At 37.3% G+C, this 15,538-nt stretch overlaps 1 protein-coding gene across 12 annotated transcripts in view; it reads right to left on the bottom strand.

Annotated features, from left to right (window-relative positions):
* Positions 1-15,538, bottom strand: part of CADPS2 (calcium dependent secretion activator 2) — a 555,896-nt gene that overhangs the window by 166,879 nt on the left and 373,479 nt on the right. For all 12 annotated transcript variants that reach the window (XM_059933509.1, XM_059933503.1, XM_059933501.1 and 9 more), the window contains 2 exons: positions 8,641-8,749; positions 7,356-7,556 (listed from right to left, as the gene is read on the bottom strand). In XM_059933509.1, the coding sequence (XP_059789492.1) occupies positions 7,356-7,556; positions 8,641-8,749 (310 nt within the window). The remainder of the gene's footprint in view (positions 1-7,355; positions 7,557-8,640; positions 8,750-15,538) is intronic.

Raw genomic sequence — 15,538 nt, 5'->3', positions numbered from 1 at the left:
TATTCAACATTTATTTGAAATAATATATTCAATATAAAGTGGGACATACTTTACTGATGAAGGGTGAAATTTAACTTACTAGATCAATGAGGAGAATTAGCTTATAAAGTTAAATAAGTTTACAGTCTGATTTAAGAATTTTTTAAAAGTTTGGCTAAAATTGAAGAGAAGGTAAGTACTCTGGTTCATTTTTGACATTGATTTATTACTGAAAGTCAACTAGTACTGTGTTGTATTATATTATGTAACATACACATTATATGTGTGAGAGGAAAATGAAAAAAAAAAAAAAGGTGCCTGCACAGTATTTTGTTTGGGGACAGCAAAGAAGGACAGTTTAACTAAACAACGTCTATCCATCTGGCAAGAGGCATACTGAAGCAGAAAAACTCAACAGTACTCCCCCAACCTCACTCCAATTCACCCTTTTGCTTAGAATTTCTGTAGATCTTGAAAGTCAAAGAAATATGGATGTAGAACAGATACACTTATTGGATAAATCTATAAATACACACCATTATATATACTTTTTAAAAGATAATAAGGTTGTCTCCTAATAAGTTAGATTTCATAAATTTATAATTTTGTTCTGACTATCCCTAACCACTTGGTATGCTTTAAAAATGAGCTTTTCTTTTTAAAGTTATAACATAGATACTTTGTAGAAATTCAGGCAAGAGAGGCAATGAATTAGCAACCAATCCCTCCAATTAAACGCATCCACTGTAAATATTTTAGGTATCATTCTACATATATTTAAAAATCTTTTTTAATAGAGTGAAAATAGCATCACATATATAATTTAGCATTTTTCTATACTAAACATTACAGAGAATTTTTTGCATGCTGTTGTTAACACCTTCATAGCCATTTCCTTTATGCCCACATGAATGAAAGATATTAGTTTGTTTCTACTTTCCTGTTGTGGCAAAAATAAACATTTCTGTTTCATAAATGGTAAAGTTAATGTAAATATTCCAGGTTTGCCTAGAAAGCAGTATCATGACACTGTAAACAAGATCATGATATTACTTTAAAAAATCCTATCATTATATGACAAACCCACAGCCAACATCATTCTCAATGGTGAAAACCTGAAACGATTTCCTCTAAAATCAGGAACAAGACAAGGATGCGCACTCTCACCACTATTATTCAACATAGTTTTGGAAGTTTTAGCCACAGCAATCAGAGAAGAAAAAAAAATAAAAGGAATACAAATCAGAAAAGAAGAAGTAAAACTGTCACTGTTTGCAGATGACATGATACTATACATAAAGAATCCTAAAGATGCTACCAGAAAACTACTAGAGCTAATCAATGAATTTGGTAAAGTTACGGGATACAAAATTAATGCACAGAAATCTCTTGCATTCCTATACACTAATGATGAAAAATCTGAAAGGGAAATTAAGGAAACACTCCCATTTACCACTGCAACAAAAAGAATAAAATACCTAGGAATAAACCTAAGGAGACAAAAGACCTGTATGCAGAAAACTATAAGACACTGATGAAAGAAATTAAAGACAATACAAACAGATAGAGATATATATATACCATGTTATTGGACTGGAAGAATCAACACTGTGAAAATGACTCTACTACCCAAAGCAATCTACAGAGTCAATGCAATCCCTATCAAACTACCAATGGCATTTTTCACAAAACTAGAACAAAAAATTTCACAATTTGTATGGAAACACAAAAGACCCCAAAGAGCCAAAGCAATCTTGAGAAAGAAAAACAGAGCTGGAGGAATCAGGCTCCCTGACTTCAGACTATACTACAAAGCTACAGTAATCAAGACAGTATGGTACTGGCACAAAAACAGAAATATAAATCAATGGAACAGGATAGAAAGCCCAGAGATAAACCCACGCACATATGGTCACCTTATCTTTGATAAAGGAGGCGAGAATATACAATGGAGAAAAGACGGCCTCTTCAATAAGTGGTGCTGGGGGCTTCCCTGGTGGCACAGTGGTTGAGAATCTGCCTGCCGATGCAGGGGACACAGGTTCGAGCCCTGGTCTGGGAAGATCCCACATGCCGCGGAGCAACTAGGCCCGTGAGCCACAATTACTGAGCCTGCGCGTGTGGAGCCTGTGCTCCGCAACAAGAGAGGCCGGACAGTGAGAGGCCCGCACACCGTGATGAAGAGTGGCCCCCGCTCGCCGCAGCTAGAGATAGCCCTTGCACAGAAACGAAGACCCAACACAGCCAAAAATAAATAAATAAATAAATTTATTAAAAAAAAAAAAAGTGGTGCTGGGAAAACTGGACAGCTACATGTAAAAGAATGAAATTAGAACACTCCCTAACACTATATAAAAAAATAAACTCAGAATGGATTAAAGACCTAGAAGTAAGGCCAGACACTATAAAACTCTTAGAGGAAAACATAGGCAGAACACTCTATGAAATAAATCACAGCAAGATCCTTTTTGACCCACCTCCTAGAGAAATGGAAATAAAAACAAAAATAAACAAATGGGACCTCATAAAACTTAAAAGCTTTTGCATAGCAAAGGAAACCATAAACAAGACGAAAAGACAACCCTCAGAATGGGGGAAAATATTTGCAAATGAAGCAACCGACAAAGGATTAATCTCCAAAATATACAAGCAGCTCATGCAGCTCAATACCAAAAAAACAAACAACTCAATCCAAAAATGGGCAGAAGACCTAAATAGACATTTCTCCAAAGAAGATATACAGATTGACAACAAACACATGAAAGGATGTTCAACATCACTAATCATCAGAGAAATGCAAATCAAAACTACAATGAGGTATCACCTCACACTGGTCAGAATGGCCATCATCAAAAAATCTACAAACAACAAATGCTGGAGAGGGTATGGAGAAAAGGGAACCCTCTTGCACTGTTGGTGGGAATGTAAATTGATATAGCTGCTCCAGAGAACAGTATGAAGGTTCCTGAAAAACTAAAAATAGAACTACCATATGACCCAGCAATCCCACTACTGGGCATATAACCTGAGAAAACCATAATTCAAAAAGAGTCATGTACCACAATGTTCACTGCAGCACTATTTACAATAGCCAGGACATGGAAGCAACCTAAGTGTCCATCGACAGATGAATGGATAAAGAAGATGTAGCACATATATACAATGGAATATTCCTCCGCCATAAAAAGCAACAAAACTGAGTTATTTGTAGTGAGATGGATGGACCTAGAGTCTGTCATACAAAGTGAAGTAAGTCAGAAAGAGAAAAACAAATACTGTATGCTAACACATATATATGTGTTCTCATATATAAGGTTCTCATGAACCTAGGGCCAGGACAGGAATAAAAACACAGACATAGAGAATGGACTTGAGGACACAGGGTGGGGGAAGGGTAAGCTGGGATGAAGTGAGAGAGTGGCATGGACATATATACACTACCAAATGTAAAATCGGTAGCTAGTGGGAAGCAGCCACATAGCACAGGGAGATCAGCTCGGTGCTTTGTGACCACCTAGAGGGGTGGGATAGGGAGGGTGGGAAGGAGACACAAGAGGGAGGAGATATGGGGATATATGTATACATATAGGTGATTCACTTTGTTATACAGCAGAAACTAACACAACATTGTAAAGCAGTTATAACCTAATAAAGATGTTAAAAAAAAATCCTATCATTACAAAAAATTTAATACAGTGAAGCAAAAAAGTATCATAAAAATACTTACCCTTACCAGCTATATAGGTCAGCAAAGAAATGAAAAACATATTTAAACATTTAAATAAATGTTTAGAAACATTTATTTCTAGTCATTTTAATTTTATGTTATTTTCTCAGTTTCCACTAATGACTCTAAAAGTTGTTCTTCCAAGAGATGATCAAGAAAGGGAAAAAGAAAGAATACAGAAGTCAAGGAAGGGAGGAAAATACGAAAGGCAAAACTAGTGTCTGGAGCAGTCCAGTGGCATCTCTGATAGAGGTCATGGTCAGTAGCTCATTTGGATGAGGTAGAAACACATTTTTCTTTCTTTGTTTTTTTTTTTTTTTTCTTTTTTAAAGAAAGGTAAAACAGTAGGGTCTGCTCTGACAGAAAACTTTACTAACAGCCTGGAATACAAGAAAGCTCTTAACGTGACTGGAACAGTTTGGCTTTTTAGAACAAATTTAGCTTTTTTAAAACAAGTTTATCAAGGGGCTAGAAAATTTAGTTCCACTTAGCCTGATCAACACTGCTTTGACAACACATTGTTATCTAATAGAAAGGTTTTGCTAGAAAGAAATTATATGGCTATCTGAATAAACTGATTATTAGATCCTTTACTCATTAATTCTGTATCATGTAGTCATGATTTTAATGTTCTAGACCAGTGGTTCCCATCCACTTTTCTTGCCATTGTGTGTAAGATGGTTGATATCCTTTATGATATCAGCACACTCCTTGGGTATTCCTTGCACACAAGATGTAAAGAAAAAATACTGAAACACAAGTGAATGAGGGAAACATTTTCACAAAAATAATTTTCATGTCACCGTAACTCAGCAGTTCTCAAATGGGGGTAAAGCTTCCCCACCTCTTCCCCTGTCCCCTGGAACATTTGACAATGTCTAGAGATATTTTTGGTCGTCAGACCTGGGGTGGGGGGGTGGGGCAGTGCAGTCGGGTGCTACCGGCATCTAGTGAGTAGGAGACAGGGATGATGGTAAACATCCTATAATACACAGGACAGCCCTCCCCTCAACCCCTGAAACAAAGAATTATCTGGCCCAAAATGATAGTCTTGCTGAGATTGAGAAACACTGCTCTAACAAAGAAAACAATCACGCTGCTTCTGATTAAGACAGTGTCATTATAAACAGATTAAACTTCCTCCCTGAAACAACTAAAAATTCATGTAAAAAATATTTTTAAAAATGTTCTCGGGCTTCCCTGGTGGCGCAGTGGTTGAGAATCTGCCTGCCAATGCAGGGAACACGGGTTCGAGCCCTGGTCTGGGAAGATCCCACATGTCGCGGAGCAACTAGGCCCGTGAGCCACGGCTGCTGAGCCTGTGTGTCTGGAGCCTGTGCTCCGCAACAGGAGAGGCCGCGATAGTGAGAGGCCCGCGCACCGCGATGAAGAGTGGCCCCCGCTCGCCGCAGCTAGAGAAAGCCCTCGCACAGAAACGAAGACCCAACACAGGCATAAATAAATAAATAAATAAAAATTGACAACCAGTGGGTAGCATTTAAAAAAAAAAAAAATGTTCTCAAAATTTTGGACATCGTGCAACATAGGAGAGTGATTCCTAAGAGGCGGGGAAACAAATGAGATGAGCCTTTTAGTTGCCCCAGGTTAATGCCAGGAGAAACTTTCAAAGCTGTGGCTCAGGGAGGGAGAACCCAGGGAGAGCCAGTGGTCTCCCTGAGTTGAGAAGGTGGAGCTGACAGTTCAGGAAGGCCAAGGCTGCTGGAGTTTGCAGGAAAGACTACTGTTCCCTCTCGCTGCCCCATTTCGTATTCAAATGAATACTGACCACCTCACACAAGGGAGGCAACAACATGAGGATGGGGAAAGAACCACCCTAAAGGATTAGAGGGGACAATGTCCCAGACTCACACAGAGCCTGGAGCAGTGCTTGTTCCCAAAAGCCAGAAAATAAAACCTCAAATTTCACTGGTCATCAGTTGGGGTCTTTAAGAATAGTCGTGGTCCAGAACTGGGGACAACTCATCCTAGACTAGATGCTATGTGGTCCCACCCAACAAATCTTAAAAGCAAAACCTGAAAGACTCACACTTCTTTCAAGTAATTTAACCGTGTCTTAGAATAAAGCTCAAGAATATTTTTGTGAAGAAAACTACACCAAGGCACATTATAATCAAATTGCTCAAAACCAGTGATTAAGAGAAAATCTTTAAAGCAGCTTGAGAAAAAAAACCACATTATATACAGAGGAAGAAACAAAAATGATAGCACATTTCTCATCAGGAGAAAAAAAAGCAAGTTAGCAGAGAGTGGAGAAAAGTCTTTAAAGTACTGAAAGAAAAGCATCTTTCCAAATGAAGGTAAAATAATGACATTTTCATATAGAAAAAAGCTAAAAGCTGAAAACACTATAGACAAGTCAAAGGAAGTCCTTTCAGAAGTGAAATATCTCTATAAGAGAATAAAGAGTGCTAGGAATGGTAACTACACGGTTGAGTATACAACATTTTCTCTTATTATTTAAATTTCTTTAAAAGGTAATTGACTGTTTAAGGTATAATAATAATATCAATGTATTGTGGGATTTACAACATTTGTAGAAGTAAAATGGATGACCAGAATTGTGCAGGGGCCAGGAAGGGAGATATGGAAGTATACAATTGTGAGATGCATATACTACGTATGAAGTGCCATCATCACCTGAAGATGGATCGGGATAAGTTTAAAGGTGTAAAATCTGAAGCCTAAAGCACACAGGAATCTGGAGTCGAGCTCATATTCCATCTTTATTTGGCCTAAAGTGCCTTTAAGATGTCTAAATGTAATACTAACGGGTGTCTAAAAAGAACAGAAAACAGTTATTTGCTGAATGAAAAGTATGAGAAGAGAGAAGAAAATAATGAGAGAAGAAAATAATGAATGTCAAAATGCTGCTCCCCTGGAGAAGAATCTTGAGAGTAGAAGGGTGTTGAATGAAAAGTTCCAATTTGAGCTTACAGTTAAAGACCAACTGATTTATTATATTACAGAAGGAACCAGAGAAGTTTTAAAAAAGAGTATAACAAGTTAAAACATTTGGTTTAATGATTATTAAAGCTACGTTTGAAAATGTTTCTATCATTATTACATAATTTGTTATTAATTACTTGTAAATTAAAATGAAAAATTTAGTTCTTAATGATTTATATTAGCATTGAGAAAATGACATGAATATAAAGGTATCTAGAAAAAGAAAGTTGCCTTGATGACTTTTTTTTTTCCGACCTACAACAGAAAATAGGCCTATTATCCTTTTGGTTTGTTAGAAACAACTCTAGAAAGTTATGGTCCATCATTTTGGTATTCTGGAATCTTAATGCCAGTTTTATTTTGCAATACTTTTCCCATTTCAACAGAACACGTAAGTTAAAATTACAGTAAGTTAAAATCAATTTTCTTTTATGCTCTTGAGATTCCCAGAGAAATCCCAGTGCTTGGCAAATTCATGACTGGAAATCATAGGCACCATTTATTCCAGGTTTGCCTGAAAAATTAGATAACTGATTCTATGACTACTAAAATGAACTATTCTTATTCAATTAGGAATCAGTTAATGATGTAAACTATAATACTGAACAAATTTGACTCAGGCAATTTTATATCTTATTAAGGTTATTAATTGATAATCAAATTATTTTTCAACAAAACTTACAAAGCTGAGCGTCTGCATGGAGAGTTCCTCCTTTAGGATTCAGCTTCTGGGCTTGAACTGCGGGAATGGGTTTATACGATTGACCTGTGGCCCTATACATGGCTTGAACCCACAATATTCTATCCTGTTCATCATCACTTGCAAACATTACAGTGTCTCCTTCTTTAACAGCATTGAAGAACATCTGACCACCCTGAAGGCCTGTGGAGGAAAAAAAAGACATTGTTAAAAACGTATACAATTGGCACAATTTTAACCTCATTCATTAAATGGTCTCAGGGAAAAGAACGGATTTGCTGTTTGAGCTCAATGCCTTGAATCATTTTTAGTTGAGGATCAAATCCACAATCCAAGAATTGAAGGAAAACAATAAGGAGAAGCTATACACTTCCATATCACTTTGGAAATTAAAATTAGCTTAGGGAACAGTTCATAACAAAGCAGCATTCTGCAAGACATGCAAACCTACCCCAAAGGAATGCATAGCAAAGTCTGATATTTCATGCCAGAGAAGAAAGTCATTATCTGCCGGCACATTCCTCATTCTATATGCAGGAGATATATATGACCAGTTGAGCAGTAAAAAAATACAGGTAAGATAAAAATGATACTTACATTGCATGGTATTTTACTTTTGCAAAATTCTTTCATAGAGAAGATATTTTGCATTTTAAGTGATTGATCAGTGAATGTGATCACTGACTTCTATTTTTAATCTATAATAATTTCTTTATCCATTCATTAGTATCTATATATTTCTTAACCTCACTTTATTAACTTCATTAATCTCCATATATTCATTCATTCATTCACTTATTCACTCACTAATCTCAAACACTGAGTGTCCAGTACTATACACAGCATTAATATATTAGGAGGGAGGGAGAGAAGTACAAGAATGTGATGTAGGGGAGAAAATTAGTAGAATATAATATACAGTCATTCATTAGCTATTTCTTTCCCTATTTCTGTCTCTTGTACCTTTTGCTTTTCAGTAAAGAAGTTTCTGAAAGCACTGCTGATATTTCTCATATAATAATTTCCCCGTAACAGTAACTTTCACATATTTCATCCTTGTACTGAGATAACAGAGATGATGACTTATGGCTAAAACTAAGTAGCCTCATAAAGATATAAGTCAAATCCCATCAAATCTTGTCTAGGTATATAAATGGAATATGTACCATTCACTGAATGGAGTTTGAAGTGGAGAATAGACACAGGATATTTATGACAATTTCATGAATACATGAGAGGCAGGGAAAGTGATTCAACTAAGAATTACCTGGGTGGGGATCTGTGTAATCCACAGTGTATCCTTCAAGCTGCATTAATTCTTGTGGTTCAGACTTTTTTTCTCTATAACTGCACATAGCAAAGGTGTATTGGCTAACCTGCATGAGAAAAAAAGTTTACATATTGGTTACATTAAATTTATCTTCTAGTTTTTCCTTTATCAGAAGACTCTTTGACCAAAATTTAAAAAAATAACATATGAGTTGCATATAAATTATTAAATGTCCACATTTTTTAAAACCTTGCTCAGAGATTAAGCACCTTTCATTTATCAGCTTGCGGTTAGGCCTTTCATGCCTATGACCCAGCATTTCCCAGTTTGATGACCAGCTGGTCAAGATTCTATGAGCTATTTATTAATAGAAGAGCCATAAAAAAAAATAGTTGTGTTAAAAATAAGTTTGGGACCATAAAACTTCTAGAGGGAGACATAAGCAGAACACTCTGACATAAATTGCAGCGATATTTTTTTTTTTAACATCTTTATTGAAGTATAATTGCTTTACAATGGTGTGTTAGTTTCTGCTTTATAACAAAGTGAATCAGTTATACATATACATATGTTCCCATATCTCTTCCCTCTTGCATCTCCCTCCCTCCCACCCTCCCTATCCCACCCCTCTAGGTGGTCACAAAGCACCGAGCTGATCTCCCTGTGCTATGCGGCTGCTTCCCACTAGTTATCTATTTTACATTTGGTAGGAGTGCGATGTGACAGGGTGAGAGAGTGTCATGCAGCGATATTTTTTTGGATCTGTTTCCTAAAGCAAAGGAAATAAAAGCAAAAATAAACAAATGGGACCTAATTAAACTTATAAGCTTTTGCACAGTAAAGGAAACCATCTACAAAATGAAAAGACAACCTACTGAATAGGAGAAAACATTTGCAAATGATATGACCGATAAGGGATTAATATCCAACATATAAACAGCTCATACAACTGAATATCAAGAAAACCAAACCACCTGATTAAAAAAATGGGCAGAACACTTGAATAGACATTTTTCCAAAGAGGACATGCAGATAGCCAACAGGCACATGAAAAGATGCTCAACATCGCTAATCATTAGGGAACTGCAAGTCAAAACCTCAGTGAGATATCACTTCACACCTGTCAGAATGGCTATCTTCAAAATGACCACAAACAAAAATGTTGGAGAGGATGCGGAGAAAAGGGAACCCTTGTGCACTGTTGGTGGGAATGTAAATTGGTGCAGCCACTGTGGAGAACAGTATGGAGGTTCCTCAAAAAACTAAAAATAGAATGACCATATGACCCAGCAATTCTACTCCTGGGTATATATCTGAAAAAAAATACACACACACACAAAAACACTAATTCAAAAAGATACATGCACCCCAATGCTCCTAGCATTATTCACAATTGCCAAGGTATGGAAGCAACCTAAGTGTCCAACAACAGATGAACAGACAAAGAAGATGTGGTTTATATACACAATAGAATACTACTCAGCCATAAAAAAGAATGAAAATTTGCCATTTGCAGCAATATGGATGGACTTGGAGGGCATTACATTAAGTGAAATAAGGCAGAGAAAGACAAACACTGTATGATATCATTTACATGTGAAATCTAAAAAATACAACAAACTAACGAATATAACAAAAAAAGAAGCAGTCTCACAGATACAGAGAACAAACTAGTGGTTACCAGTGAGGAGAGAGAAGGGGGGAGGGGTAGGGGATTAAGAGGTACAAACTACTATGCCTAAATTAAGCTACAAGGTTATATTGTATAACACAGGAAGATAGTCAATATTTTATAATAACTAGAAATGGAGTATAACCTTTAAAAACTGTAAATCACTATATTGTACACCTGTAACTTACATAATATTGTACATCAACTATACTTCAATTTAAAAAAAGTTTGGGAATCATCAGGTTAAATAAAGACAAACAGGCTTCTTTTACTGCAGGTTCTTTACGGCCTTTAATATGCTCATACACATTGTGACTCTCCAAGAATGAGACACATTATGAGCAATCTCAAACATACAATCATGGAACCGCATTTTCAAGCACACATATTTCAAGACTTACCCAAAGTAAAAAAGATCTTAATAAATGTTGGAAATTTATTGGGCCACATAACCAACCCCACAGGAAGGTCCAGGGTGGAGTTAAGGTTTTAGGCAGCCAGGGACTCAACATGGCCAAGATCTGCTGTCTCTCTGCTCTGCTTCTTTTGAGGAACTAACTGGCTTCACGTTCTTATCCTGAAGTCTCACTGGGCTAGAGCCATAGCTGCCAACAGCTCTGCTGCCACCTCTCTGATTGCCTCAGCTTAGGTGTAAGGCCGTATGTGGACCATTCCCTGTGGCCAAGGGCAAAAGTACCACCGTTAGCCCAGTCTGGGTCAAGAGCTCACATCTGTGGCAAAGACTATTGAATGCTACAATGGGCAGGCTCTTAGAAGTTCCCCCAAAACAGTGAGGGGGAGGTGCTGCTCCGAGCAGGAGAAAAAGATGTCTGGTGGATTGATATCTAATTGCAAAATTTCCTACAACACAGGATTCCAGGGAAAACACTTTGCTTAATGAGAGTTCCCTTTCCCACTTTTGAACAGAAATTAAAACTAAGGAAACGTAAGCACATCTTTCAGTAGATGAAGATTACTTAAAGAGGACTCAAAAAGGAACTAATTAGGAAAGAAAAAAATAGATTACATGAACTAACACTAAAATTAAGAACGTCTCCTCATTGGGGCTTCCCTGGTGGCGCAGTGGTTGAGAATCTGCCTGCTGATGCAGGGGACACGGGTTCGTGCCCTGGTCTGGGAAGATCCCACATGCCGCAGAGCAACTAGGCCCGTGAGCCACAACTACTGAGCCTGCGCGTCTGGAGCCTGTGCTCTGCAACGAGAGGCCTGGGCACCGCGATGAAGAGCGGCCCCCGCTTGCCACAACCAGAGAAAGCCCTCGCACAGAAACGAAGACCCAACACAGCCAAAAATAAATAAATAAGTTAATTAATTAATTAAATCCATATTAAAAAAGAAGACCGTCTCCTCATTAAAGGATACCATAAAGAAAGTAAAAAGGTGTATGCAAAATATATATTCAACAAAGAACTAATATCAATGTGGGGTGATTTGTAGATAAGAGCAAAGACTGAGGTTACTTGGAGAAGAGGGAATTCTGCCTCAAGACAGCAGCGTTAACTCTTGCCTGAGTTTCTAGCCTGCTGGCCTTTCTGGAGAACCCTGACTGATACCAAAAGACTTATTACGGATTATGAACACTTGATCCAGCCAATTTCCTTCCAGGAACTTACCCAAGGAAACAAATAGACAAATACTCAAAGATGCACGTGCAGTGTGTTCACGGCAGCATTGCATATGAGAAAAAACTGGAAAAACCAACAGCGGTTTGATTAAATACATTATGGTATAACCACACAGTAGTATAATGCCATACAGCCACTGAACGAAATATGACGTTTTTTTTTTTTCTGGACATGAAACTATTTCTAAGATATAACATGAAGAGCGGATTTAAAAAATGTAGAGTGTGCTTTTTTTTGGTAAACACTCTATATACATATGAATAGAAGGATGTATACTGAAACTATAAATAGTGATTATTATTGGATAGTACAATTATAGGTCATTTAAAGTTATTTTTTTCAGTGTTTAAAGTTTTTCTTCAAAGAGTATTAATTACTTTATAATGAGACTTTTTCTATTTTGGAAAAAAACCCAAAGCTTTGTTTGGGAACAGCGAGTCCAATAACTTGAGACACTTGCGGTTCTTGCTACTCTTAGATTTCCTTTTCTTTTTGCTTTCCGTATCTTATAGATGGCCAATGAATTTACTTTCTCACCTGCATATGCCTAAGGCTTACAGATGAAACCCACTGGCTCCCATCGGAGCTTCAGTTTCTTTGTGTAAAAAGGTATGATTGTGGGTGTTTTTTTAGGGGGTGTTGGTAAGTGGTAAACAGTAACATTATACTTCCATTATTTATTCTGAAAAGCAACTCATTCTCTTACTTAACTTAGTCCAAAATCCCACCATTCTTCCATAAAGTGATTTAACATAGTGTTATCTTAAAAATATTATGAAATATTTCAAGCATAAAAAACATGATAATATATTAACATGTATATACCCCCATCCAGCTTTGTTCAATCATAACTTCTTGTGTGTGTATATACATATATATATATATGTATATACACACACACATATGCATATATATATATATATGCTTTAAGTCCCCACCCCCAACCCCGGCTCCTCCGGACAGAAAAAGTTAATCCCTACATATTACACCTACTCAAACACATTTCCTTTTCTCTCTCCCCAGAGGTAATCATTATGCTGAATTTTGTGTTTATTATTTCCACTCATGCTTTAAAACTTTTATTTTACACATAAGTTCTTTTAGGTTCCTGGACCTAGTTCCAACCTGTGTGTGGGGAGAGGGGGAGGGGTGGTTTCTACACCACCACCAAACAATGCTCAGGACACCAGCTGGTTTCCCTACAATTTAACTCAATTGTGATACTATCTGTCAGGAGATAGCACCAGATTCCACAGGTGAAGGGTTCAGTCTGAAAAGCTTGCCCTCCCACTCCCCCTACTTGAGATGCCAGTTGCAAGCCTAGGTTGTTTACCTGTGCTCTGGTCAACTGGTTACAGACTGGAGGTTCCCATGACCCCCTCCTGTACTTCAGAGGCCAGTTGCAAGTCCAAGTTGTTACCTGTACTTCTGACCAACAGGCTATAGATCAGAGGTTCCCAGTATTCCCCCGCACATCCCCTCGGGTTCAATTAATTTGCTAGAGAGACTCATAAAACTCAAGACATCCATTTACTCACTAGATCACAGGCTTACTATAAAAGAATATAACTCAGGAAATGCCAGATGGAAGAGATGCATGGGGCGAGGTATGGAGAAAGAGTGAGGAGTGTCCTAGCTCTCTCCCAGCACTCCATTCTCCCCAGATCTCCACGTGTTCACCAACCTGGAAGCTCTCTTGAACCCCCTCCTTCTGGGTTTTTGAAGCTTCATTACATCGACATGATTGATTAAATCACTGATCATTGGAGATTTATTCAACCACCAACCCCTCTCCCTGCCCCAGAGGTCAGGGTGGGTGGGACTGAAAATTCCAGCCCTCTACTCCTGTGGTTGTTTCTCCCGACAACCAGCCTAAGGTGCTTCCCAAAGTCACTGCATCAACATAACACCTTTATCACTCTCATTACTTAGGAAATTCTCAGGGTTTTAGAAGCTCTGTGTTAGAATGGGGATGATGGCCAAATATATATTTCTTTTGCTTTTAACTCATCTCCTACTAAGTGTAGAAAACTGAGTGCTTTGCTTCTATCACCAGCTCCCATCTTATAAATCAGTGCTCATTATACGCTAATTCTACCTTATTTTAGTAATATTGCTAAATATTACTGTACTAATACTATTATTAATATACTAATATTAACATTTAGTCAGAAAATATTCTTTATCAAATATGTTATCTTATCTAGTCAATATTTATTTGCCCTTGTCCTTTTTTTCTTAATTTTTATTTATTTATTTTTGGCGGCCTTGGGTCTTCGTTGCTGTCCGTGGGCTTTCTCTAGTTGCGGCGAGCGGGGGTTACTCTTCGTTGTGGTGCTGGGCTTCTCATTGCGGTGGCTACTCTTGTTGCGGAGCACGGGCTCTAGGCACGTGGGCTTCAGTAGTGGTGGCTCACGGGCTTAGTTGCTCCACGGCGTGTGGGATCTTCCCGGACCAGGGAAGGAATCTGTGTCCCCTGCATTGGCAGGAAGATTCTTATCCACTGCTCCACGAGGGAGGCCCTTGCCCTTGTCTTTACCCATTTTTTTTTGTGACCATTATTTCTTGAATTACACTCCATCATTCTGAGTTCAATTTCCTTCTTCCTTCCTTTTACCAAAAGCTGAGTCAGTTTTTCTTTTTATTTTAAAATGTCTTTAATTCTCCCTTACTTATTAATGATGGTTTAGTTGGTTATATATAGTATTTTAGGCTAGTAATCTTTCAGCACTTTGAAGATACTACCCCATTGTCAGAAGGCTTATATATCTAAGTTGAAAAGTCTGATGGAAATCCACTTGTGGTTCCCTTGTAGTTAATTTGCCTTTTCTCTCTGGTTTCTCTTACATGTTCTCTTTATCTTTGCTGTCCTGCAGTTGCACTGCAAAATTTCTACTTTTATATTTATCGTAGTTAGTATTTGTTGTATTTCTTATATCTGATAATGCATGGCTTGTATCAATTTTAGAATCTTGTTCAGTATTTTTTCAAAGGTTGAGTCTGTCCCATTTTTCCTGTATACTGCCTTTTCTTCCAATTCTATCAGAAGTATCTTGAAACTGTAGATTCTTTCCTCCACATCTTTTAACCTCTTTACATGTTTCATGTTTCTGCATTTCTGTATGCTGAATTCTGAGTTATTTCTTCAGATTATAACTAATACCCTATCATTAATTACATCACTAACTTTCTCTTCAGATGTGTCTAACCTACTGTTTAATATGTCCAATAAGGGTGTAATTTCAACGACTGCTTTACATTTTTAGTTAGTAGTTGTGCATAGTCCCTTTGCAAACCTGCTTGTTCATTATTTCATAGTGTTACGTTCTTTTCTGTTGTTGTTTTGTTCTTTTCTTATACTTTTGAACCCACTTATAAATTTCAATGCCTTAAATACAATTATCTTATAGTTTATATATGTGATATTCCTATTACTGAAATTCTTGGGGGTGCAAATAGTTTATTATTCTATAATTTTAAATTACGAGCCCATATTCAGCACAGTTTTATCTGTAGATCTCTTATAAAGCCTAGGTTAAGGGATCATTTCTCCAAAAAAAATTTTTTTTTTAATGCC

Source organism: Balaenoptera ricei, chromosome 9 (assembly GCF_028023285.1).
Source record: "Balaenoptera ricei isolate mBalRic1 chromosome 9, mBalRic1.hap2, whole genome shotgun sequence".
NCBI lineage: Eukaryota > Metazoa > Chordata > Mammalia > Artiodactyla > Balaenopteridae > Balaenoptera > Balaenoptera ricei.
This window is presented reverse-complemented; position numbering and strand designations above follow the sequence as displayed.